The sequence below is a fragment of the Aspergillus pseudodeflectus genome (genome assembly GCF_044049435.1).
Source record: "Aspergillus pseudodeflectus strain CBS 756.74 chromosome Unknown BJX68scaffold_14, whole genome shotgun sequence".
Lineage (NCBI taxonomy): Eukaryota > Fungi > Ascomycota > Eurotiomycetes > Eurotiales > Aspergillaceae > Aspergillus > Aspergillus pseudodeflectus.
Genome location: NW_027263790.1, coordinates 169,166 through 190,290, shown reverse-complemented (window position 1 = coordinate 190,290; position 21,125 = coordinate 169,166). Strand labels below are relative to the sequence as shown.

Genomic DNA, 21,125 nt, shown 5'->3' with positions numbered 1-21,125 from the left:
GTAACAATGCCAGAATTTCAGATCCATGACGATGCCCTCACCTCCCTCAAGGACAAAGTTGTCCTTATAACAGGTATCTACTTGCTTCCCGCCACTCACTCCACCTTTATTTCGAAGTTCCATCGGCCAACCATCTACCCTAGTACAGCATAGTCACCCAACAAGCTAACACCCACCGATCACAGGAAGCACCTCTGGTATAGGCCTTGCAACCACAAAATTATGCCTCGATCTCGGCGCAAAAGTCATCGCGGGCGACATGAACCCCTTGTCCGACCAGTTCCTCCTCCAACAGCAAGCCGAAGAGCAGGACCAGCCGTCACAATCACAACTTCTATTCCAGCAGACGGACGTCACAGACTGGCCTAGTATCCGCAACCTCTTCATCCGCGGATTCAGTCACTTCGGACGGATTGATCATGTCTTTGCGAATGCGGGGATTGGACCGAGGACTAATTTTCTCGAGGAGAGATTTGAGGAGGGTGCAACAGATGATGGCGAAAAACTCCTCGCGCCACCTGATCTCCGGACCGTCAATGTCAATCTTCTGGGCGTGATCAATACGGTTCGCTTGGGGATTTACTACCTCTGCCGTGAAACATCCGATCGCACCTCCGCCTCAGTCTTACGAAGTATAGTACTCACTGCATCGGCATCCTCGTTCCAGAACTTCAGCGCGGCGGATTATACTGTGGCGAAGCATGGCGTTCTCGGGATTCTTCGAGGCCTTGTAAACGATCTACAAGCTGATAGCCTCAAGGCTGGTGAAGGTCGCTGTCCTCGCGTGCGCCTAAATGCGATAGCGCCCTCGTGGACGGCGACAGGCATGGTTCCTCGCGATGTATTGGCGGAAATGGGAATTGAGGTTCAGGAGCCGGAGGTTGTGGCGCGGAGTGTGGTTATGCTGTGGAATGATGAGAAGCGGCACGGGGAGGTGATTTATAGCTGGGGCGGGAGGTATGTGGAGATTAATCGGCGGGAGGGGGGTTTGCTTGATGGGGCGATCAGGGCGGTGCCGAATAAAATACTCGAGGAAGATGTTCTGGCGAGATTGAAGAGATAATGCATGTTAGCATGGCCATAAGTAGTATAGACATCGACCAGCTTTGTCGTTAAGATGGTTAGGTGTCGGTAGAACGGGTGGTATGTAATAGTCATTCTTTCGGCCAGCGGCTTCTATCTCCTCTGCCATAGACCATACGCAAGCCTAATCACAAAATGTCCAGGGAAAAAATGCCCAGTGGCAGATTTGACCATATACACGTCATCCAGCAATTACCAGAGGCGGATTCACCTCAAAAAGGCTATCAGGGGATATCTTTGCTCCAACCCGTGCTTCATGCTCTCATGCCTAGCCGAGGCGGCATTCCTTGTTGCGGTTTATGGTGTCGCGGGTGCTCTGATAGTTCAGGTCATCTGGAGGTTGGGTCTGCAATGGTCCGTCACACTTGCGCATGGAGAATAATAAAAAACAGGGCTCTATTGGAGGCGAGTGCTGGAGTGGAGGGGCCACGGCCACTGAGGTCTGGGTCGTGATGTGGTCATGTTGTACTCATTCAAGGTCGTGAAACAAAGCTGGTCTATGCCAGACTCCATTGATAATGCTTTCTTTAGAGTCCTGGGTTCTGTTATCAGATTAGATGTTAGTTAGCATCATATTGTTGGTGTGATAGCTTTCACTTGATCAAGACTGCTGCCCATTCATAAAGGGAGCAGGAACAAAAGATGACATGATACACAGAAATCGAGTGGGCAGGCTGATCACCTGCTAGATTAAGGAGGAGAAACATGGGGATTTCGGCATCGACCTACACTGTCAGGCAAAAATCTCCTCTCTATATCTTTCCCGGTAGGCAGCGGCAATCTGCTCCATCCCCGCTGCATCAGGGACAACGTCGAATGAGTTGACGCTTTGTGTACGGAGGTGCTCTCGGTTCAACAAGCCGCCCTTTCGATCTCGAATCCACTTCAACATTGCAAGAAGATCGCCCATGTCTACCTCGACCATGCGATTGCGGCCCGGTGCAAACATCCACCGTATCTTGCGCTTCAGAGCCCACTTTATTGGTGCAGCGAGGATGATGAGATGATCACCCCTAAACAGAATAATGTTCTGCTTCTGAGCCTTTCTGAACAAATGTATCCTTGTCTCCTTGGTTACGTAGAGTGACATGTCCTCAGTCGCCCACTGCTCGCTGATCTGAAGTCTTTTCGATACCCTCAGGATCGCTTGTTCCAGGGGCTTCTTTATGTCCTCGTCCGTCGCCCATTCCGGGTCAAGAAGATAGTTCATATCCTTCGTTGTATCTCGATTTTTGAGGTAGTTGACGGCCAGAAACCCGCCGGCGGTTATCAGCTTGATAGGAGCGAAGGCAACGATGAATTCAAATTTTCCTAATTCCTCATCGAGGGTCTTGAGAGCTGTCGTCTGTCAGACAAAGAGAAACGGAACGGAATGCTCAGGGTCGTCCTAGAGAGACGGACGCAACTGACTTACCTTTTTGAAAGGCATTGAAGTCCAGGGGCTCCGAGGCAGGCTCGGACATTTTGGAGGTAGAACCCAGCAGGTTCCTCGCCTGGCCGCTCGGCAACAGAGGTAGCAATCAACCTCGAGGAGGTCAAATCGGGTAAAGGTAGGATCGCGGTGGCTCTAAAAGGCGAGACAAAATAGAACCATGGACCAGAGAGGGTAAGTGACAAAAGGTACCATGTTTGGTCTGTTCGTTTCTAGGTCCAGTGGTTTGGATTGTACCCCGCACAAGACCTTCACTCCACCATCCATTGGAAGCCCAGTCTCTCACCCCACCACACCCACCGCATCTTCCTGCCACGCCATGACTCGCATTTTCAATGAACCAGCAGCCACTCACTGGGCTCCTCTCCTGCCTTCACTGACCTCTTGACTTCCTTCAACCTCCAATTGTCCGATCTGCTGCTGCGTCGCGCCTGTCCGGCCCGTACCGCAAGGGGTTCATATTTTCCCACAGAGACCTGAACCGAGCCATCCGGGATCCACAGTCAAAGTCTTTCCTATCAGACTCAGGCAGCAGAATTTTGCTCAGAGCCCAGGCGCCTCATATCCTTCGCTTGCCAGTGGATTCAGGCACAACCCAACAATATCTGGTTCATGTGGAGAATCAGCCGCACTTGTTTTGCTACCCCAGGAGTTGACCAATTATTCGAGACCGCAAATCTCGAAGAGTCTGGACTGTCTGCCTGGGAAGCGGCAGCTCTTCAAGAAGAGCATTATGGAGCAAAGAATTGCTTTATGGTTTGTTGACTGGGGACGAAATGCAGATCGCCGAGTCGGTGACGCAAAAGCCCTGAGAAGTTAGAACCTCCGTACGTTGTACCTTAGGCAATACAGAGAGAGCCGTGGCGTTCGACTCAAGGGATACGGGGTAACACTTGTGCTGATTTTATCAATTCCGCTACAGAAATTCGCCGTTGCATTGGCCAAGTTCGTTGGGTGCGTTTCGAATGTTGTCCCATCCTCAACCCGGATTGAAAGGCGCAGCGACCGTTCACTGAGCAACCATATCCTTCGTTAAGATTTCTTTTTACGCGTCTAACCTCCCATCATCCAATTATTGGTAACGGGCCTGTATGTTTGACTGCCGAGAACTCAAATTTCGCTCTCTCCGAGCAGGGATCCCTTGGTTTGAGCCTCCTCCACAGCCCATATTCCGGACTCGGGGGGCTTTTCGGCCATGTGCTAAGAACGCCGGAGCATTTAGCTACTTCGAAGCCCCATGACCAGGTACTGGTAATGCTGAGAATTGCTGCTTGCTATCAAAATAAAAGGGTGAATCAATGATGGTTTTTGTGCAAGCTTTCAAGTCCTACCTTTCACCTTTTCCCCAGACATGTGGAGCCTCGGCGAGGGCGGGTCAACAACCCGAGTTGGGGCATTTTTATTTTGGAAATCGACCACCCTCCAGGCTCTTCCACCTATCTTTCACTATCAATACCTGACCCTTGTCGCTCTCTTCAAAATCCAGCTACTCACCTCGCTCTTTTATCTACTCTGATTTCTGTATGCTTCAGATTAGAGGATTCTTGCTTTGTATATTGAACTAGAGGACCCCACACATTCAACAATGGCATCAGCTGTCCAGAAGGCGAACCATCTCTCTCCATTCAAACAACTTTCCTCCTGTATTTATGTCCAAGAGCCAGATGCATCCGTCGAGAACACGGGGAACTACCCAAACACAATTGTTCTCGCCTTCTGGATGAATGCCTTCTCTCGATCACTGGTCAAATATGTCGCCGAATACCAGCGCTTAGCCCCTCATGCCCAGATAATATTCATTCGAACCTCTTCGTCTGAATTCATGCTCCGTCCTACGAAGCGATCCCAGTACGCCCGACTTGCACCAGCTGTCGAAGTATTGCGGACCCTCCACTCCGACAGCCCTGTCTTCATTCATATGTTCTCTAACGGTGGGGTATTCGCCGTCACCCATCTCCTTGAAGGCTACCAAAAGGCAACCGGTCACCCGCTTCGCGTCTCTTCAACCGTCATTGACAGTGCACCCGGCACAGCTACCCTCTCTGCCACAATCAAGGCCTTTTCTTACGTCCTTCCCAAGCGCTGGATCCTGCGCCTTCTGAGCAAGGTCCTGCTGTACGCCTATCTAACGTCTATGTTTGTCCTCGGCAAGGCTGTTGGAAAGGTGCTGGGGGTAAGAGATGCAGTTAGCGTTGCCCGGCAGGCCATAAACGATGGCCGGCTCATGCGTGGCCTTGATAATGTTCGCCCTCCGCCGAGGTGCTATATCTATTCCGATGCCGATGAGCTGGTCGACTGGAAGGACGTGGAGAGGCATGCAGCTGATGCGGAGTCGAAGGGCTTTGAGGTCCGGCGGGAGAAGTTTCTAGGTTCAGAGCATGTGGCGCATATGAAGGCTGATCCGGAGAGATACTGGAGCACGGTGAAGCTCTACCTGGAGGATGTCGAGTCAGAGCAGGCCGCTTCCTCGACTCGAGTTGTTGACAGCTAGGTGTTGGTTCTCTTTGAATCTTCTTCTTGCCTTCTGGGAAAATCGAAGGCCCTTTATCTCACATCATTCCGTGCCTTACATGCTAACACATATATAGACCTAGAACAGAATAGGCCCGATTTGTTGGAGGCATTCTAGAACTTAATATAATTAAGTGCTCTTAGGACATTCAGGAACCATCTTCTTAATCGCCTTGTTTGTGCCCTCATTGCCTATCTCATTGACAGCCTTGTTACTGACCTCGTTACTGATTGTTGACTGCAGCCCAAGGACGCATATATGATCACTATCTAGGCATATCACTGCAGGTTGTAGATTGCTAGGCGATACGATTACCTAGGGTACTTTCCTCTAGGACCAAGCCCTCAGTGATTTTTTATAGCTTTAACGATTCACTCCACCCGAATTATCTGGGTTGATGTACAAAACTAATTGCGGCAGATTTGGGACTGGTAGACAAACGCCGTGCCGCCTGCAATTGAATTTTCCGAATCTCCCTAAGCTCACTGAGTTGTTTGCCTGAGAACATTTACTGTCATGAGACACGTGATACTACCCAGGAACAAAACAGGAAACTGGTCTCATCTCTGTCTCCCTTCTCTCTCTCACCCCTGGGCCTGAGAGCTGGCTGCTATCAGCTTACTCGGTCGGTAGCACTGGGGCATTACATTCCCAGTGAGTCAATTCATTGCTTCCTTCACGGCCTAGTCTTCCTTCAATGCATGCCATCTTGACTAACACGCACATCTCAGCAACTAGACTACTCAACCTTACCCTCCCTACCGCAACACAAGACCCATAACAGGGCATTATCGCCACCATGGGCAACGAACAATCTAATGCTCGTATAGCATCCGACATAGCTGAAAGGCTTGAGGACATAGTCAAGGACGTGGCCCTCCGGGCTGATTTTGGCGGAGCCTACCCTTCCTCTGAGAATTTAATTGGTGAAGGCCCATTGCCAGAGGTCAAGTCTCTGGAGGACGTTCGTCGAGAGATCAGGTCGAGATCCGGGAGTATCTATGAACATTATGAGTCTCTCCAGGCAATCCTGCAGCGTCACGAAAACACTATTCAGAGACGTTGGCTCATGAAATCCCGTCAAGAGAGACTCGCAATCCTGCTCAGTGCTTGGCCGAATATGACATCCTCTCATCGTCCTGACTTCGATGTGTTCTGGAAAGGTTCATATGTCATTCATGACTACGACGGCGGTCCTCGAGAACGGTTTTTATGTCCGTACATCAACCAAGAAGACCTTCTTGTTCCCAAAGCATTGCTGTTGCTGGCTAACTCCCGAGGCCGCAACCCTCCTTCGCTATTTGCTGCCACCGACATTGACGCCATGAAACTGGGTCGTGCTACCCGAAGATTTCCTGAACTGCACATCAAGCTATCAAGTGGCAAACCCGCCCTTCTAGAGAATTATTTCATGAGAGTCAACGGTTTGACGGAGAATACCCGCGAGTATGGAAAGCTAGTGGCCAGGAAATACCAACCTGAAGCTTTTGACGGTCATGTCAACAAGATGCAATGCGGGATTGAAGAAGGACTGCTTTTGCTGGAAGCACAGGATCGACTTTTGAAGTTTCTCGTCGACTCCTGCCACCAGGTTCTCCACGATATCCCGCAGGATGCCTTGATCGGTGATTCCTTCCCTGTACTTCCGGAACCCCAATTCAAGAGCGAAGTAACCGGCTATGCGTCTCTGGCAGCAATGGCTGCAGAAGCTCCGTATCGCTCTCCCGCGCAACTAGACATTTCTCTTGTACAGTCGATGCTGTCAGCCAGGGTTTCTGCTCTTGAGGACCATCTTTGGGCCCTAAGAGAAGACCCTGACTACTTTGTCACGCAGCTACTCGAGGCCAAGGAACATCTAATGCAGAATCTGAAAGACGGAAATGGCAAAGCCAATCATCCGTTGCTCTCTGACGGTCAACAGCCTACGATGTGGGCCCAGGTTATGTGCAGCTCTGTGGGAGAGACGTACTGGAACCTGGAAATCCTGTCCGAAGCTAGCAGGCTGGCTGAGAAGGTGGCCGTATTGCAGAAGAAGTATGCGACGGATATCAGCTCGTCGAAGGACTTACCTGGAGACTATCTAGAAGCATTGCTCCTTTTCCATCACTTTCTTGACCGTGCCCCCGCTCTACTACAAGGCACCCTTTGGCATGCGGCCCCAGGCTCACCACCCCTTCGCCGAATGTTTCGCCGTCAGCCGTCACGCAGTTTGATGGAGGAGATTCACGTGTTTTGCTTGATGAAAGATGTAGGAAAGGGAGATAAGATCGAGCATAAACTTCTGTGGTTGCTCACGTACCTATGGAGAGACAATGATGTGTTATCTCTCATCACGATGCCAGTACTCGTTGATGAGCTAGAACGACTACTCCAAGCTGAGCCAAGCGCACGGGCGATGTTAACTCCCACGGTTTCAGCAATGGTGGGCGACTTGTCCATTCTCTCACAATGCTGGCGTCAAATCAATTCATACCAGCCATGGGCTTGGACCTGGGAGTCTACTTTGATCAAGCGCAGAGACGAGTTGGAAAGCCAGTACATCAAGAGATTCCATGCGAATTCCCGCTATGTCAGCGTTCTCGAACCTAGCAACTTTATCAAAATCGGGGCCCTTTGTGACTTTTCTAGTGGCAAGTTCGCCTACCCGTTTGAGGCACCCCGCACCAAAGCAAAAGTGGGCACCCTGCGGAGCGCTGAACTCCGTCTGAATGCTGTTTGGGCTGCCTTTGATCAAGTGTTGCTCAAGGCCGGTGATCTGCGTGGAACAGCTGCAGACAAATTCCTCTCACAGCAAAGCATCTTGCGCCGCACTCGGGACTGGGTCGAGTCTGAGAATAGCCCACCGGGCACATCCATCGGATCTGATTCATATCATTCATATCGGTCCATGTCAGAAGTCTACACCCTTTTCCGCAGTTCATCAGCGCAGCAGACCAAGAAATCATCGGGGCTTTCCGCTAAGGCTCAGCCCTCATTCAGCGTTGATGCCCGCGCTCTGAAAGTATTCCGGGCTCTATTTTTCTGCCCTGCCATCACCAATATGCCTCATGAGATACCATGGAAAGACTTTCTGCATGCGATGCGTTCTGTTGGACTCACTGTCCTCAAGCTGTACAATTCGACTTGGCAGTTTGCACCAACTAAGGAGGGCGTTAAAAAAAGCATTCAATTCAGCGAGCCAAAAGGCAAAATATCAATCACCATGGCTCGTGTGTTTGGCCGAAGACTCAACCGCGCGTATGGATGGAATGGCGAGATGTTTTCTCTGAAGGAGCAGTAAGAAGCAAATGTGTGTCAACCCAAACAACACAGAACTCATTGCTAATACCTCACTTTTGACTTGATGTTTGTTCTCATTTTCGTTTCACTTCGGTTCGTGCTGGAGACTCGATCATATCTCTGCCATCATGTATGAGTGCAACATCCTGTTCCATGACCCTAACCAAGAAAAAAGAGCAAAAACAAATGCGATCTCCAGCAGCTAGAGCGAGTCGCCGATGTATGTGTTATGACTTTACGATGTCCAGATACTTGAATGACAATCTCTACCCATGATTTCAGAAATACCGAGTACTCCCCGTCCTTTCGCTTCGTTGTCTAATGCAGCATTCAGTCGTCTGACACCCAATAGTGATGCTACAGAGAGCCCAAGGGATTTTTGCGTAGAAACAGACTTATTCAGAGCCATGCCGCAACCCGTCTCCTGGGAGGAATGTCGAATACTTCTCAGGTTAGGACAAATTCGGAATCGTCTTATACCTCCCTAATCACGTGCCAGGGTTTGCTGGTGTGGAGATTTCCACCCACGCGCGTCATCGTTCCAATTCCTTCCTCGAAATCTATAAATCATTACAACCAATCCATTTCCAGCTTTCCAACTCTCACCACACTATGCCATTCTCACCACGGATAGCCCTTCGCGGCGTTCCAAGTAGCCGAGCCTTTTCAACCAGAGGTCGACTCCTCCGATCCGATCTCTCCTTCCAGGTCTTTGGCCCGGAAAAGGAGCAACCGACCCGGAATCCAATTGTCTTCTTGCATGGACTGTTTGGATCAAAGCAGAACAATAGGAGCATCAGCCGGTATGCCTATCCTTGCTATGTTGTCGAGTAACGAACCTAACAGGATGCAGGGCTTTGGCACGTGACCTCAAACGCCAGGTGTATATAGTGGTTAGTCCACACACATACACTAGTGTTGAAATCTCTTTGATAATAACACTTAATAGGACCTCCGAAACCATGGGAACTCCTTCCATGACCCGGAACACAACTACCCCGTCATGGCAGACGACGTGGCAGAGTTCATCCATGAGCAGAACTTGAGCAAGTGTGCCCTGATCGGACACTCCATGTATGTCCTGACCCATACTAAACGCTCAATAATGGAAATATCCTGTCTAATATGGTCTGATTTTCCGATGAAGGGGCGCCAAAGCCGCCATGACCGTTGCCCTAAACGCCCCCGAGCTGGTCTCTGCCCTGGTACCCGTGGACAACGCACCAGTGAGCGCCGTGCTCCGCACTGACTTTGGCAAATACATTCGCGGAATGCAGCAAGTTGAATCTGCGAATGTAAACAAACAATCAGATGCTGATAAGATTCTTCAAGATTATGAAGAGGTAAGTTCCTCGTACTCTTGCTTCAAGGGCTACAAGCAAGCACGCATGCAAATGCTGTACTAAACCTTGATCTAGTCTCTTCCAATCCGACAATTCCTCCTAACGAACCTTGTTCGCTCACCTGAAGACCAAACGATGAAGTTCCGGGTGCCTCTCTCGACCTTACACGAGTCCCTGAAGGCCCTGGGTGAGTTCCCGTTCGGTGAGCCTGGCTCCGTCCAATATAAGGGGCCGACTATGGTTGTTCGAGGAACGAAGAGTCCCTATGTCTCTGACGAGACAATTCCCGCGATCAAAGGGTTCTTCCCTAACTCGAAAGTTGTGGACGTGGAGGCTGGTCACTGGGTTATTTCTGAAAACCCGGAGGCCTTCAGAAAAGGTAAGTTGCTCCAAACTACTGGTTTCGACTAGATTGGAGGGCTTTGCAGAGGCTGACTGTGATGTGTTCCTATAGTTGTTGTTGAGTTTCTGCAAGATACACCATAGATTGGAATAAACTGGAAAGCATGAAGCTGGAGGAGCCGTGGCATTACCAGATTAGATTATGTTGTTTTAATGTCTTACATAAGAGTGTGTAATAGACAGGTCCTGAAGCCTCCAAAAGATAGAGAAAGGGACATAGAAAGAGTGTATATACAGTAACGGATACTGCATGATACAGTCAAGAAAAAAGAATCATGAGCTTCATCACCGAAACAACGCCAATGCTTGATATTCAATTGCCATCAACTGAAACTCACGGATGGCGAGAAAGAATAGGGTATCTAAACAGAAAGATAAATACGAGCAGAAGAAGCAGAGAAGTAAGCAACTGCGCCATTTTTCACTTTGCAAGTTCGAACAAAATGTTAGGACGAATCCGCACCTAGTCATCGATCTCTATGGGACCTTCGGCTTCGACATTTCTTCTCTTTCTCTTTTTCTTCTTTTTCCTCGAATCACCATGGGCAACAGTGGGTGAGACGAGGGTGTCCGGCGAAAATGGGCTGTGCGCTGGAGATCTTTCGTCGTCTGAAACTGTGGAGGGATATCGGCGCTTCAATTTAAGAGCTGCAGCAGTGTCCAGAAGGTCGGGTTTGTTAGGCCGAGGTGGTGCTTGCATTTTTGGCGTGGGTTCTCGAGTCGAGCCTCCGTTCTCTGGAAACAGTTCACGCGGTGGCGCTGGTTTTGACAATGCATCAAGCTGCTCTTTTATTTTCTGCGAACTCTTTTCAAGGCCCCCAATGCGAAGCTCTAGGGACCGCATATCCGTTTTGTCATTGTCAGTGCTTGTTTTGGCTTGTGCGCATTCTGATTTCAGCGCTTTAACATCTTCGGACAAGACTGATACTCGACCGTTTAGCAGCTCACGCTCATGTTCGACCTGTTGGAGTAACGCCTGGTCTGCTGTTTTCTTCGAAGTGAGGTCGCCGTCCATGTCGCTTTGCTTTGCGGAGAGGGCATCCACGCGTGTCTGTACCTGCCGAAACTCTTCCTGGCTTAGCCACTCATATCGCTCTAACATGCCTGCCCATTGCTGTGATAATGTGGCACATTCAGCTTTCAGGTGATTTAACTCGTCTGTGGAAATTGTTGAGTTTCTCGCATGCTCCTCCAGCTGATCTACCTTTCTGGTCAACATTTTGTATGTTGGGTCCCACTGTGGATACATTTCTTGGAATGCCCCAAGCATATGTTGAACAATATAGTCTGTTGATAGATTGTTGTACCTCATTTCAAGGGACTGCAGACCGACACCCACATTTGTGATACCCTCGTGTTGTCGCACGAGACTTTGATGCAGGCGTTGGACATCACCACCCAGAGTGGCAAGTTTCGGTTCAAGCGGTTCAGTTGGGACCTTGGCTGACAATTGTTCCACGTCTCGGGTTAAACGTTCAAGATTCGGTTCAAGATCCGTCTTGAGACGAGTCAAAGTGCCTCCAAGTTCTTCAAACTGGGCCATCACCAAATCATCCTTTATGCTCTGGTTTTCTTGCAGATTCCCCAGTTGACCGTCAAGTTTTGTGACTGTAGCATTCAATTTCGCAACAGTTTGGCTGTCGACAAGCCGATCTAGCTTTTCCTGTTGAAGCTGTAGCGTTCGATTGACTTGGTCGGGTAGTGCTGAAATGCGCTGATAAGACGAGGACAAGAAGCCGGTCTTTTCGCCCCACACTGCTGCGTCTTTTTCCAATTTCATTACTTGAACCTCAAGATTTTGCAGGGCTTTGTTGGTCTCAGCTGCTGTACCCTGTCCTGGTTCCGCTGTGCCTTGTCGCAATGGTACTGCGCCCTGCTCCAATTGTTCCAATTGTTCAAGGCGCGAGGAGACACTAGCCAGGCTGTTATTCAGTACACTAAGAGAGTTTGTGTAATCTGCGAAGCTCTTCTGCTGGTTGCGCACAATCTCCTGAAGACTTTGTACATCCTTATCCAAGCTTGTATAGTCTGCGAGGACCTTTTGCTGTTGGCGCGTAGTGTCTTGGAGTCCCTTCACACTTCGGTCCAGGTCTCTTAATTGATCATCTTGTGCCCTGTTGTGGCGCGCAGTGTCTTGAAGCGCTTTTAAGCTCCTGTCAAAATCTCTTAATTGGTCATCTTGCGACCTAATGCGGCCACTCAGATCCTTGAAATCATCTCGCAGATCTAAGATGGTATTTTTGGCTGTTTTATTAGCTCTTTCCAACTGTGATATGACTTCCTGAGTGTCAGGAGACCGCGAAGAGTTTGTCGTGGCCGCCCAATTGTTTTTCAAATCGGCTTGCAAACGCTTGTAGTTGGTTTCGTTCTCCTTGATTTTCTGGTCGATCTTCGCTAGAACTTGGTCCTCTTCGTTCTTGGCATTTTGAAAGAACTCAACAGTGGATGGAAATCCCTGATGGTTTCTCGCCTTCCGAAGCAGTTCGGCTGTAGTATCACGCTTCTTCTGCAGCTTTTCTTTTTCAGATTGATTCGCAGCTGCAGCGGCGGCGGCGTGTACTAATTCGGAGATGCCACGAACGAATATATCGGCAGGCGTATCATTTTGGTTTTCCGGCACTGATTGCTGGGCTTGAGGAACTGAAGGTATTCGCTGTTGTGCTTCATGTTGACTCAGTTGACTAGTTCTCTGCTGTAATTGCGGCCGGTTCACAAGGCGGGGATCGCGAGCATTCTGAGGGTTCTGTGACATCGAGAAGTCGACGTCCATTTCAGTGTGTGGGTGAAAAGGCCTCAGTCTACAAAGAGAAAGAGAAAGAAATGTTAGAGAAAAAGCGAACGGGGAGATTGGCGCGTAGTGAAAGACTTACTTTTAATTCGTCGCCGAGCAAACATCCCACTATAAGTAGGAAGGATATGGGGAGGCGACGCGGACCCGCCAACGAGCGAGGCATCAGTGGGTTGTGAAATGTATCGCGAGGCTTGAGTGAGGAAAAGTGATGAGTAAATCCGGCTCGAGTTGTCTCTATTGTCTTCACGGTTTGATTGATCAGTTGCCATGGCGGACGCGTTGGCGCGAAAAGGTTCTGCCGGGCGGTGAGATCCAGCTCCAGCTCTTGCGGCGCGGATTTCAAGCAAGGCTTGATTGCGACCAAATCCAGATCAGATTACTGAGAGCAGCTGTTCTTAAAGCGGTATTTCATAATGGCTGCGGTGAGTGTCTCCGATGAAATGTTATTGCTCTTCACTTGTCGCTCACTTTTTGATCAGCAAATTTCCACCGTCGCGGAGACCAAGGAGCTCCGGGGTCTGAATCTCATCGCTGCCCATTCACACATTCGAGGACTCGGTGTGGATGCCGATTCTTTGCAACCGCGATCGGCCTCTCAAGGCCTTGTGGGGCAGGAAAAGGCCCGTAAGGCTGCTGCGGTCATTCTTCAGATGGTCAAGGAAGGAAAGATTGCCGGGCGTGCTGTCCTGATTGCAGGTCCACCCAGCACAGGTAAAACCGCCATAGCCATGGGTATGGCGCAGTCCCTTGGGCCAGACGTCCCATTTACTATGCTTGCGGCTTCCGAGATTTTCTCAATGGAGATGTCAAAGACCGAGGCTCTTACACAAGCTTTCCGAAAGTCGATCGGGGTTCGAATTAAAGAGGAGAGTGAGATCATAGAAGGCGAAGTTGTCGAAATTCAGATTGATCGGAGTGTGACTGGCGTAAGTGATGACTGAAAGCAATTTGAATGATGAATGCTGCAGGGTACTGATTCTTCTAGGGCAACAAACAAGGGAAGCTCACGATCAAGACCACCGATATGGAGACGATCTACGATATGGGAACGAAGATGATCGATTCGATGACAAAGGAGAGGGTCATGGCAGGAGATATTATTTCGATTGACAAGTCGTCGGGCAAAATCACCAAGCTCGGACGATCCTATGCCCGTTCCCGCGATTACGATGCAATGGGCGCCGATGTGAAATTCGTTCAATGCCCGGAGGGGGAGCTCCAAGTCCGAAAAGAAATAGTACACACTGTCAGTCTTCATGAGATCGATGTCATCAACTCGCGCTCGCAGGGATTCTTGGCGCTCTTCTCTGGAGATACTGGTGAGATCAGAAGTGAGGTCAGAGACCAAATCAACACCAAGGTCGCAGAATGGAAGGAAGAGGGCAAGGCAGAGATAATCCCGGGCGTTCTATTCATTGATGAAGTACACATGCTCGACATTGAGTGCTACTCCTATATCAACCGGGCTCTGGAGGCGGAGCTTGCTCCGATTGTTATAATGGCCAGCAATCGTGGCCATTCGCGGATTCGAGGCACCACATACAATTCCCCACATGGTCTCCCTCTTGACTTCCTCGATCGTGTAGTCATTGTGAGCACGCAGCCTTACTCTGCTGATGAGATCAGACAGATTCTGGCAATCCGAGCCCAAGAGGAGGAAATCGACCTGTCCCCCGATGCCCTGGCTCTTTTGACAAAGATCGGTCAGGAATCTAACCTGAGATATGCCAGCAATATCATCACCACATCTCATCTCCTCAGCCAAAAACGCAAAGCTAAGGAAGTTAGTGTTGACGATGTACAACGAAGCTTCCGGTTGTTCTATGATCCGGCTCGCAGTGTCAAATTCGTCAACCAGTACGAGCAGCGTTTCATTGGCGATCAAGGAAACGTCACCTTCTCTGTTGCTAACGGGGACGCCATGGAAATCTCATAGACTGTTCTGGAATCTGGTTTAGATCTGTTTAGGTGTTAAGGAACGGAGTCTTCGAAGGGCATTGCGGCCTCTGCTCAAAGCTGTGAGGGAACAGGGAAAGCATTTCCCCCTGACGCCCTGACGCCAGTTGTTAGTTTGATCATATCTGAAAACCTGTCCTCCTATGTTTCTGCTATCCGCATCGATCAATTGATGTACGATAATGCTGGCGCTGGTTTGCAGCTCACTATGATATTTTGAGGGTTGGGTTTAGGTCTACATGATAATGAAAATAGTAATATCATTTAAAGCTGGAATCTCCATTTATGCTTCATATTATACCCGCTCGTGGCCGTTACTATACAAAGTTGACTGTGCTACTCCACTCGCCGGTGTCTGTCGTCTTTCTGAACTCAACCCCTTCGCCAAAGTAACCGGCATACCGCCACGACTGCATGGTTGGACCATCGTAAGGTCCATGCACTGCACCCCCGTCACGGGCATCGGACCAGCGATATTCCCACATCGCTGGCCCAGAGTCGGCAGCCACTGCATCTTCTTTTTGTGGAGGGTCAAACCAGTCTTCACCTGTCTCGCGGCGGTACTGTCTGGTTAACACCTCTCGCTCAGTATCGTAGATTTCGGCTTGCCCTCGCGCCATCAGAATATCAGCCGCAGCAGTAATAGCTTCAATTGTTTCTTTCCTGACCGTCTCTTTGGGATCGTCTTCTGCCATTTCTGTGTCCTCGTTTTTTGATCGATTGTGATTTCGTTTCGTCCGCCACTTCGGTTTCTTCGGAGCACCCTTGCCTATCCTCGCCAAAGCATCTAGCGCTGTCTCTCCGCGCTGTAAATTTGTAATGAGCGTTTTAAGGGCATCTGAAGTTAAAACACTATCGTCTTTGCGATCCTTTTCCTTTCTCGCAGATTCTCGCTTCTCAGCCGCCTCTTTGGCGAGTCGAATGTCCTTCTTCGATACGCCCTCCAGCCATGTATCGTGTACAGCATCCGGATCCGCCGCCTTTCGGACATAATTCCCCTGCTCATCAAAGCGACCCTCTTCTTGTTCGGAGCGCATATTAAACGCATCCAGTAAGGGTGCGTGTTTCTTCTTTGAACCCGCCCCAAGTTCCTCGTCCATGCCAGTGTCTACTTTGGCGCGATCTTCCTCGGCCACATCGCTCTCGCTATCATCTTCGTCGATATGGACATCGTCCGCACCTTGGCTCAAGTCCACGCGCAACGTCCGCCCACTCTTTGACGACGCAACCTGTCCCTCGATCTCGTCGTCCCGTAAAAACCGCACATTCTTCTTGTTCTTCCGTAGCGCTTCGTCACCATCTATTTCCTCGGCACCGAAGTCTTCCTGTAATTCAGCAAACATATCATCGTCCTCCTCCTCTTGTTTCGCATCTTTCTGTCGTGCTTTGGCCGAGGCGCGCCCGTCGAAACCTTCATTGTCGCTGTCGGATTCATAGCCATCGAGATTGACGGCCTTGCGGCGCACTTGTTGCCCGCGCCGTCCGATCTCATCTGCATCTAGGATTGCATCGTCGTCAAGCGCGTCGGGGGCGAGTGTTGAGGGATTACGGAGGTCGAAACGGGGCTTCTTTGATGGACCGTCTTCGTCACCTTCGTCTAGGTGGTGAGTGCGGGTGTAGTCTTCGCCTGCCCGTCTTGGGCGCGGGAGTGAGGAGGACATGTGTATTGAATTAACTTTGTGAATAACACTGAAAGAGACAAGGGCAACGAGAGGGGGGAGAAATTTCTGGCTGCTCCTTGCGGTGCATGTCTGGGGTCGGGTCGGAAAATCATTGTGGAGCCTCTTTGCGTCACTACTACGGCGGGTGATCAAAGAACTCCGAGCTCACTTCCGCAACTCACCATCTTTCTATCTCGAGGCAACCAACGAAAATTCCGAGCTCATTCTAGTCCCTTGCTTGGTAAGAAAGTGAGCATCAGCATTTTGACCTCTGAAGACAACCGAGAAGACGCGCCGTTGCTCACTGACCATGGTATGTTTAAGCTGTGTTCAGCCTGCTCACCATCGGTTGGGAGATGGTGTACTTACTGACTGATATAGTTTCGAGGTGGCTATTGGGAGGATGATGCCATGGAAGGAGTCATGGGTACCTCCATGCTCAGACCTGGAGGTGCTACACGTCGATTCGATGAATACTACCGGTGTTATCCTGTTGCTATGATGCCTGGACCGGAACGAGAGAATGTCAACCATGGCGGAAAAGTCATCATGCCCCCCAGCGCTCTAGACAAGTTAACTCGACTACACATCACATACCCTATGCTTTTCGAATTACACAACGGTGCAAAGGAGAAGATGTCTCATGCTGGTGTTTTGGAGTTTATCGCCGAGGAGGGGAAGATCTATCTGCCATTCTGGGTAAGCACGGCAACCTGACATAGCTCTTTGTGGTGTTTCTCTCTGACGTATCACTGCTTCAGCTCATGCAAACGCTACTTCTCGAGCCCGGTGACCTTGTGCAGGTCAAGTCGACCGACCTTCCACCCGGCCGGTTCATCAAACTCCAAGCCCAATCCACCTCTTTCCTCGACATCAGCGACCCCAAGGCGGTCCTCGAAAACGCTTTCCGCAACTTCTCTTGCCTCACGAAAGATGACATTTTCACATTTGCATATAATGACCAAGTTTATGAGATGGCCGTGCTGGAAACGAAGCCTGTGAACGAGACAAGTGCTATATCTGTCCTGGAGACCGATCTTGAAGTCGACTTTGCGCCACCCGTGGGATACGAGGAGCCGCAGCGCCCAAGTGGCACTAGCACTCCAGGCAGCGTTGTCAGCGGGAGGTTGCCAGCTGGCGGACTTCTTCATCCACACGGTACCATGGCACAGGCGATCAATTATGGAGCCATTGCCCCAGAGTCAACTGATGCCGCCGCGGGTGCACGGGCGGTCTCGTCAAACTTCCTATCAAGTGGTCATCGCTTGAATGCAAAGAAGGGCAGCAAGTCTCCAACACCAACAGCATCGACTCCTACTCCTGGAGCGACGAATCCTCAGCACCCACCTCCAGCCAGAAGAACAAATGGGCCGCAGCCGTTGCGCTTACCTCCCAACCAATTATTCTTTGGATACGCCATCAAGCCGGTTCAAAAGCGGGACGAGAGCGGAAAAGCCGTCGACGAGGAGAAGCCCCGTTTCCAGGGAACCGGTCAATCGCTGCGAGGGAAAAAGAAAGGCGTGGACACACCCACATAAGGCAAAAATAGAAGAACAAATGCTCTAGGCATACAGCCATGCATTGCGCGGTTTACTGTACTTTCAGGATTAGGAACTCAGCGTCTAGAATGGTATGCTATTCACATTAAACAAGTTATCAAAACAAGTCGTCTATGGCTCTAATCCTCTCACCATTTATCGCAGATATGCTCTACCAAATTGAACAGGAGGGGTAAGATGAACACCCAGCTTCTTCGCGGCGTTCATCACCCAGTCGGGCTCCCGCAGAAACTGGCGAGCCATTAGCACAGCATCAGCCCTTGGCTCTGCCCCGGCCAGCATTGTCTCTGCACGGTGCGCCTCGTCGTTATCCGCACCTTGCACAATCTCCGAGGCCGCCTCAGCCTGCGTGATGAGCCCGACAGCACCGACCAGCGTTGTCCCGCCAGCTGCCCGAATTTCCTTGCGCAGCTGTGCAGCCAGTTTGACCTGGTAGTCTCCATGAGGGTCAAACTTTTGGTCCTTGTGGTTCCCACCAGAGCTCACATCGAGGAAGTCAACACCAAGCTCCGGCAGAATCTTGAGCAATTCAATACTCGAGTTGATGTCCCAAGAGCCGCGCTCAGCAGCGATCGGCTGTCCTTCCAGCCACTCTGAAGCGCTAATTCGTAAGAACAACGGCATACCCTCGGGAATCACCGCCCGAATCGCGGACGCAATCTCGCGAAGGAACCTTGTCCGATTTTCGAAGCTCCCACCGTACTTATCCGTCCGCCGGTTCGTCACAGGGCTCAGGAATTGGTTGACCAAATACCCATGCGCACCGTGGATCTCGATAACATCCACCCCGGCCTTGACCGCGAGCTCTGCACTTCTCGCAAATGCCCTCACAACCTCCTCCACCTCCTCCGTACTCAGCTCCCTTGGAGCCCAATACGACACTCCACCCTCTACCCAGATATTCTCCTCACCTCCACTGGGCCCAACCACGTTCTTCGGCCACCCAAACACACCCTCATCAGCCTTGAGACTCCGCACCCCCTTGGCACTCGCCAACCACGGCGCAACGACACTCGCCTTTCGCCCCGCATGCGCAAGCTGAATACCAATCTTGCCGCCCTGCGAATGCACAAAGTCGACAACGCGCTTCAAACCCTTGAACTGCTCGGAGGCCGTGCCCTCCTGCCAGAGCCCGGAGTCATTAGGTGAAATACGCCCGTTGGGCTGGACAGATGTTGCCTCGATTATGACAAGGCCTGCACCCTTGAGGGCGAGATGACCCAGGTGCGCGACGTGGAAGTCTGTCAAGGCGCCAATGGAGGGGGATGCGGGGTCGGGGTTTGTCGAGTACATGCACATCGGCGCGACAATAACGCGGTTCTTGAGTGTAACATCGCGGATCTTCAAGGGGCGGAAAAGAGTCGGCGTTTCCTTTTCTGTCGGGTCGGCCTCTGCGCCGGGGTTCGCGGCGGGCGTGTAGTATGGGATTCCCTCCGCTGGGACTACGGCCGGGGAGGGAGCGGTTGCGAGGTCTGTCGTTGACATCGTGGGCGTAGAAACTGTCTTGAATGTTATGCCGGGGTCTAACAATCTTCAATGAGTTGTTGTATGTTCTTAATAAACTGATTGTGTTGCACCTCGTACTTATACTCCAAAACTGCAGCCAACCTATGCTTACAAATCACTCGATGAGGTCACTGGCTTTTCTGGATGGCAGGGAAAACATCACGAACGGCTTAATAAGGAAGGGCAATGTGAATGCAGAGTAATCAACATTGCCTCGTTCGAATGTCTTCTATTGCTTGTCTCATCCTCGACAACAGGATAAACGGCAGCGGAGGAGGGTGCACTTATTCTCAGGACCTATCGGGGATCTCGCCGATTTCACCGAAATATCCCCGACCGGGTCACAAACCTTTAGTGAGCAGCTTTCCTAAGACTTACAACAGCCATGAACCTTGGTGGTCATCATCAATCATCAATTCCGCAGTCTGAATGTCGCATAGTAAAGTATATACAGGAGTTAAGAAACCCTAACACAGAATTCTCGAGTGGCGGAAAAAACGTCGAGGGACAAACTCCGGAATTGGATGCGTTCTATACATAGCAAATCGGCCAACTCAATTTTGAATATGAGGCTTTACTCAGCATCGAGCAATGCTGGCACGTTCTCAAGCAGATACTCCACCACGGCATCGGGCCCCCGCTCAACCTGCAACCCAGCAGGGATCGCATGGAGCTTGATATCGGGGCGGATCGAGCGTGCAATGGCCTGGATCTCGGCGGCTTGCTCGGCTGTCCACATTGAGGCGCTGAACTGCGTGATGTCAGTACAGTTGAACAAGAGTGTTGCTGGGAAGGAAAGATACCAAAACGTCAGGGTTATGCTCTGTAACCTTCGGCGCGACTTCTTCGATTGCTGTATCGTGTCAGTCCTTATCTCTTCGATAATACTTGTAGAAATCCAGTAACGTACTCTCACAGTTATCGATGTGAATGATCGTATACCGATCCTTGAGGGCTTCGGCCATACGCCCGATGAGACGCTTTGCCCGCTCCGGGGCAGTGTTGACGGTTACGAGGCGGAAGGGACCTTTTGGTGTGGACATTTTGGCTGGTGTGTTTGAATTCTTCGCAAATAGATAGGCAAAAGAATAGGTGGAAGTGACTAGTACGTTGGTTTTATTTGCAGTCTCGTGGTCAAAGATATTGGGGTACTACATCCCCCTCACTCCCACAATCTCTCCCCACACCCCAAGTCCGTCATCGATGTCCCCACATTTTGGTGGCTGGCACTGATTGCAGTGTGGGGAGAAAGACTGTCGCGGTGAAGCGCGAGAGCAGCTGTGGTTGTTGAATTGGTTTGGCAAGTTGGGAGAATATGCGGACTGTTTAGATACTGTATGTTCGAAATAAAGGATGGAATAGATGTGCATTCTAGTGGAGTATAATGTGCACATTTTATGCATATTGCTACCCCCTCTGGTTAAAAGATGGCACCGTTGTCCGGGATATGAATTTATCCCCATCGGAAAAGCACATCCACTGCCAATCTTGCCGCATCTCTAAAGCTTCGTGTTTAACATCAATGATTCTCAGAATTTAGTATCATGGGATCAGAAAACAAGTTCCCTCTCGATCCTCCCATGACAAGAAAACTGCCCACT

At 50.5% G+C, this 21,125-nt stretch overlaps 11 protein-coding genes across 11 annotated transcripts; 6 read left to right on the top strand and 5 right to left on the bottom strand.

The window, feature by feature from the left end:
- Positions 1 to 6: 6 nt before the first annotated feature.
- On the top strand, positions 7 to 1,063 carry BJX68DRAFT_265282 (uncharacterized protein; the record flags this gene model as incomplete). The annotated part of the gene is made up of 2 exons (XM_071045210.1): positions 7 to 73; positions 186 to 1,063. The coding sequence occupies 2 exons, from the start codon at positions 7 to 9 to the stop codon at positions 1,061 to 1,063; spliced, it is 945 nt and encodes a 314-aa protein (XP_070900686.1).
- Positions 1,064 to 1,346: 283 nt separating this feature from the next.
- Positions 1,347 to 2,610, bottom strand: BJX68DRAFT_49319 (uncharacterized protein). Its single transcript, XM_071049271.1, has 3 exons — positions 2,498 to 2,610; positions 1,813 to 2,428; positions 1,347 to 1,625 (listed from the first exon to the last, which is right to left on the bottom strand). Exons 1-2 carry the CDS (start codon positions 2,510 to 2,512, stop codon positions 1,817 to 1,819), a joined length of 627 nt encoding a protein of 208 aa, XP_070900685.1. The 5' UTR covers positions 2,513 to 2,610; the 3' UTR covers positions 1,347 to 1,625; positions 1,813 to 1,816.
- An 824-nt stretch (positions 2,611 to 3,434) lies between these two features.
- BJX68DRAFT_49290 (TMEM53 family protein) lies at positions 3,435 to 5,146 on the top strand. The gene has a single exon (XM_071049270.1). The coding sequence runs from the start codon at positions 4,101 to 4,103 to the stop codon at positions 5,004 to 5,006; it is 906 nt and encodes a 301-aa protein (XP_070900684.1). The 5' UTR covers positions 3,435 to 4,100; the 3' UTR covers positions 5,007 to 5,146.
- Positions 5,147 to 5,826: 680 nt separating this feature from the next.
- BJX68DRAFT_265279 (uncharacterized protein) lies at positions 5,827 to 8,307 on the top strand (the record flags this gene model as incomplete). The annotated part of the gene is made up of 1 exon (XM_071045209.1): positions 5,827 to 8,307. The coding sequence occupies one exon, from the start codon at positions 5,827 to 5,829 to the stop codon at positions 8,305 to 8,307; it is 2,481 nt and encodes an 826-aa protein (XP_070900683.1).
- Positions 8,308 to 8,918: 611 nt separating this feature from the next.
- Positions 8,919 to 10,135, top strand: BJX68DRAFT_265278 (putative alpha/beta hydrolase; the record flags this gene model as incomplete). Its single annotated transcript, XM_071045208.1, has 6 exons — positions 8,919 to 9,109; positions 9,160 to 9,199; positions 9,256 to 9,380; positions 9,454 to 9,649; positions 9,725 to 10,028; positions 10,104 to 10,135. 6 exons carry the CDS (start codon positions 8,919 to 8,921, stop codon positions 10,133 to 10,135), a joined length of 888 nt encoding a protein of 295 aa, XP_070900682.1.
- A 211-nt stretch (positions 10,136 to 10,346) lies between these two features.
- On the bottom strand, positions 10,347 to 13,085 carry BJX68DRAFT_49277 (uncharacterized protein). Its single transcript, XM_071049269.1, has 2 exons — positions 12,922 to 13,085; positions 10,347 to 12,849 (listed from the first exon to the last, which is right to left on the bottom strand). Exon 2 carries the CDS (start codon positions 12,819 to 12,821, stop codon positions 10,515 to 10,517), a length of 2,307 nt encoding a protein of 768 aa, XP_070900681.1. The 5' UTR covers positions 12,822 to 12,849; positions 12,922 to 13,085; the 3' UTR covers positions 10,347 to 10,514.
- Positions 13,086 to 13,205: 120 nt separating this feature from the next.
- On the top strand, positions 13,206 to 15,067 carry rvb2 (RuvB family ATP-dependent DNA helicase reptin). The gene is made up of 3 exons (XM_071039672.1): positions 13,206 to 13,264; positions 13,322 to 13,768; positions 13,828 to 15,067. Exons 1-3 carry the CDS (start codon positions 13,256 to 13,258, stop codon positions 14,776 to 14,778), a joined length of 1,407 nt encoding a protein of 468 aa, XP_070900680.1. The 5' UTR covers positions 13,206 to 13,255; the 3' UTR covers positions 14,779 to 15,067.
- Positions 15,057 to 16,547, bottom strand: BJX68DRAFT_233802 (GYF domain-containing protein). Its single transcript, XM_071039671.1, has one exon. The coding sequence runs from the start codon at positions 16,457 to 16,459 to the stop codon at positions 15,116 to 15,118; it is 1,344 nt and encodes a 447-aa protein (XP_070900679.1). The 5' UTR covers positions 16,460 to 16,547; the 3' UTR covers positions 15,057 to 15,115.
- A 52-nt stretch (positions 16,548 to 16,599) lies between these two features.
- Positions 16,600 to 18,075, top strand: BJX68DRAFT_49203 (polyubiquitin-binding protein UFD1). The gene is made up of 3 exons (XM_071049267.1): positions 16,600 to 16,772; positions 16,841 to 17,158; positions 17,221 to 18,075. Exons 1-3 carry the CDS (start codon positions 16,770 to 16,772, stop codon positions 17,995 to 17,997), a joined length of 1,098 nt encoding a protein of 365 aa, XP_070900678.1. The 5' UTR covers positions 16,600 to 16,769; the 3' UTR covers positions 17,998 to 18,075.
- BJX68DRAFT_49234 (NADH:flavin oxidoreductase/NADH oxidase) lies at positions 18,076 to 19,905 on the bottom strand. The gene is made up of 2 exons (XM_071049268.1): positions 19,603 to 19,905; positions 18,076 to 19,541 (listed from the first exon to the last, which is right to left on the bottom strand). Exon 2 carries the CDS (start codon positions 19,501 to 19,503, stop codon positions 18,154 to 18,156), a length of 1,350 nt encoding a protein of 449 aa, XP_070900677.1. The 5' UTR covers positions 19,504 to 19,541; positions 19,603 to 19,905; the 3' UTR covers positions 18,076 to 18,153.
- Positions 19,561 to 20,892, bottom strand: BJX68DRAFT_233797 (uncharacterized protein). The gene is made up of 3 exons (XM_071039670.1): positions 20,435 to 20,892; positions 20,328 to 20,377; positions 19,561 to 20,275 (listed from the first exon to the last, which is right to left on the bottom strand). The coding sequence occupies exons 1-3, from the start codon at positions 20,565 to 20,567 to the stop codon at positions 20,099 to 20,101; spliced, it is 360 nt and encodes a 119-aa protein (XP_070900676.1). The 5' UTR covers positions 20,568 to 20,892; the 3' UTR covers positions 19,561 to 20,098.
- Between the last annotated feature and the right edge of the window lie 233 nt (positions 20,893 to 21,125).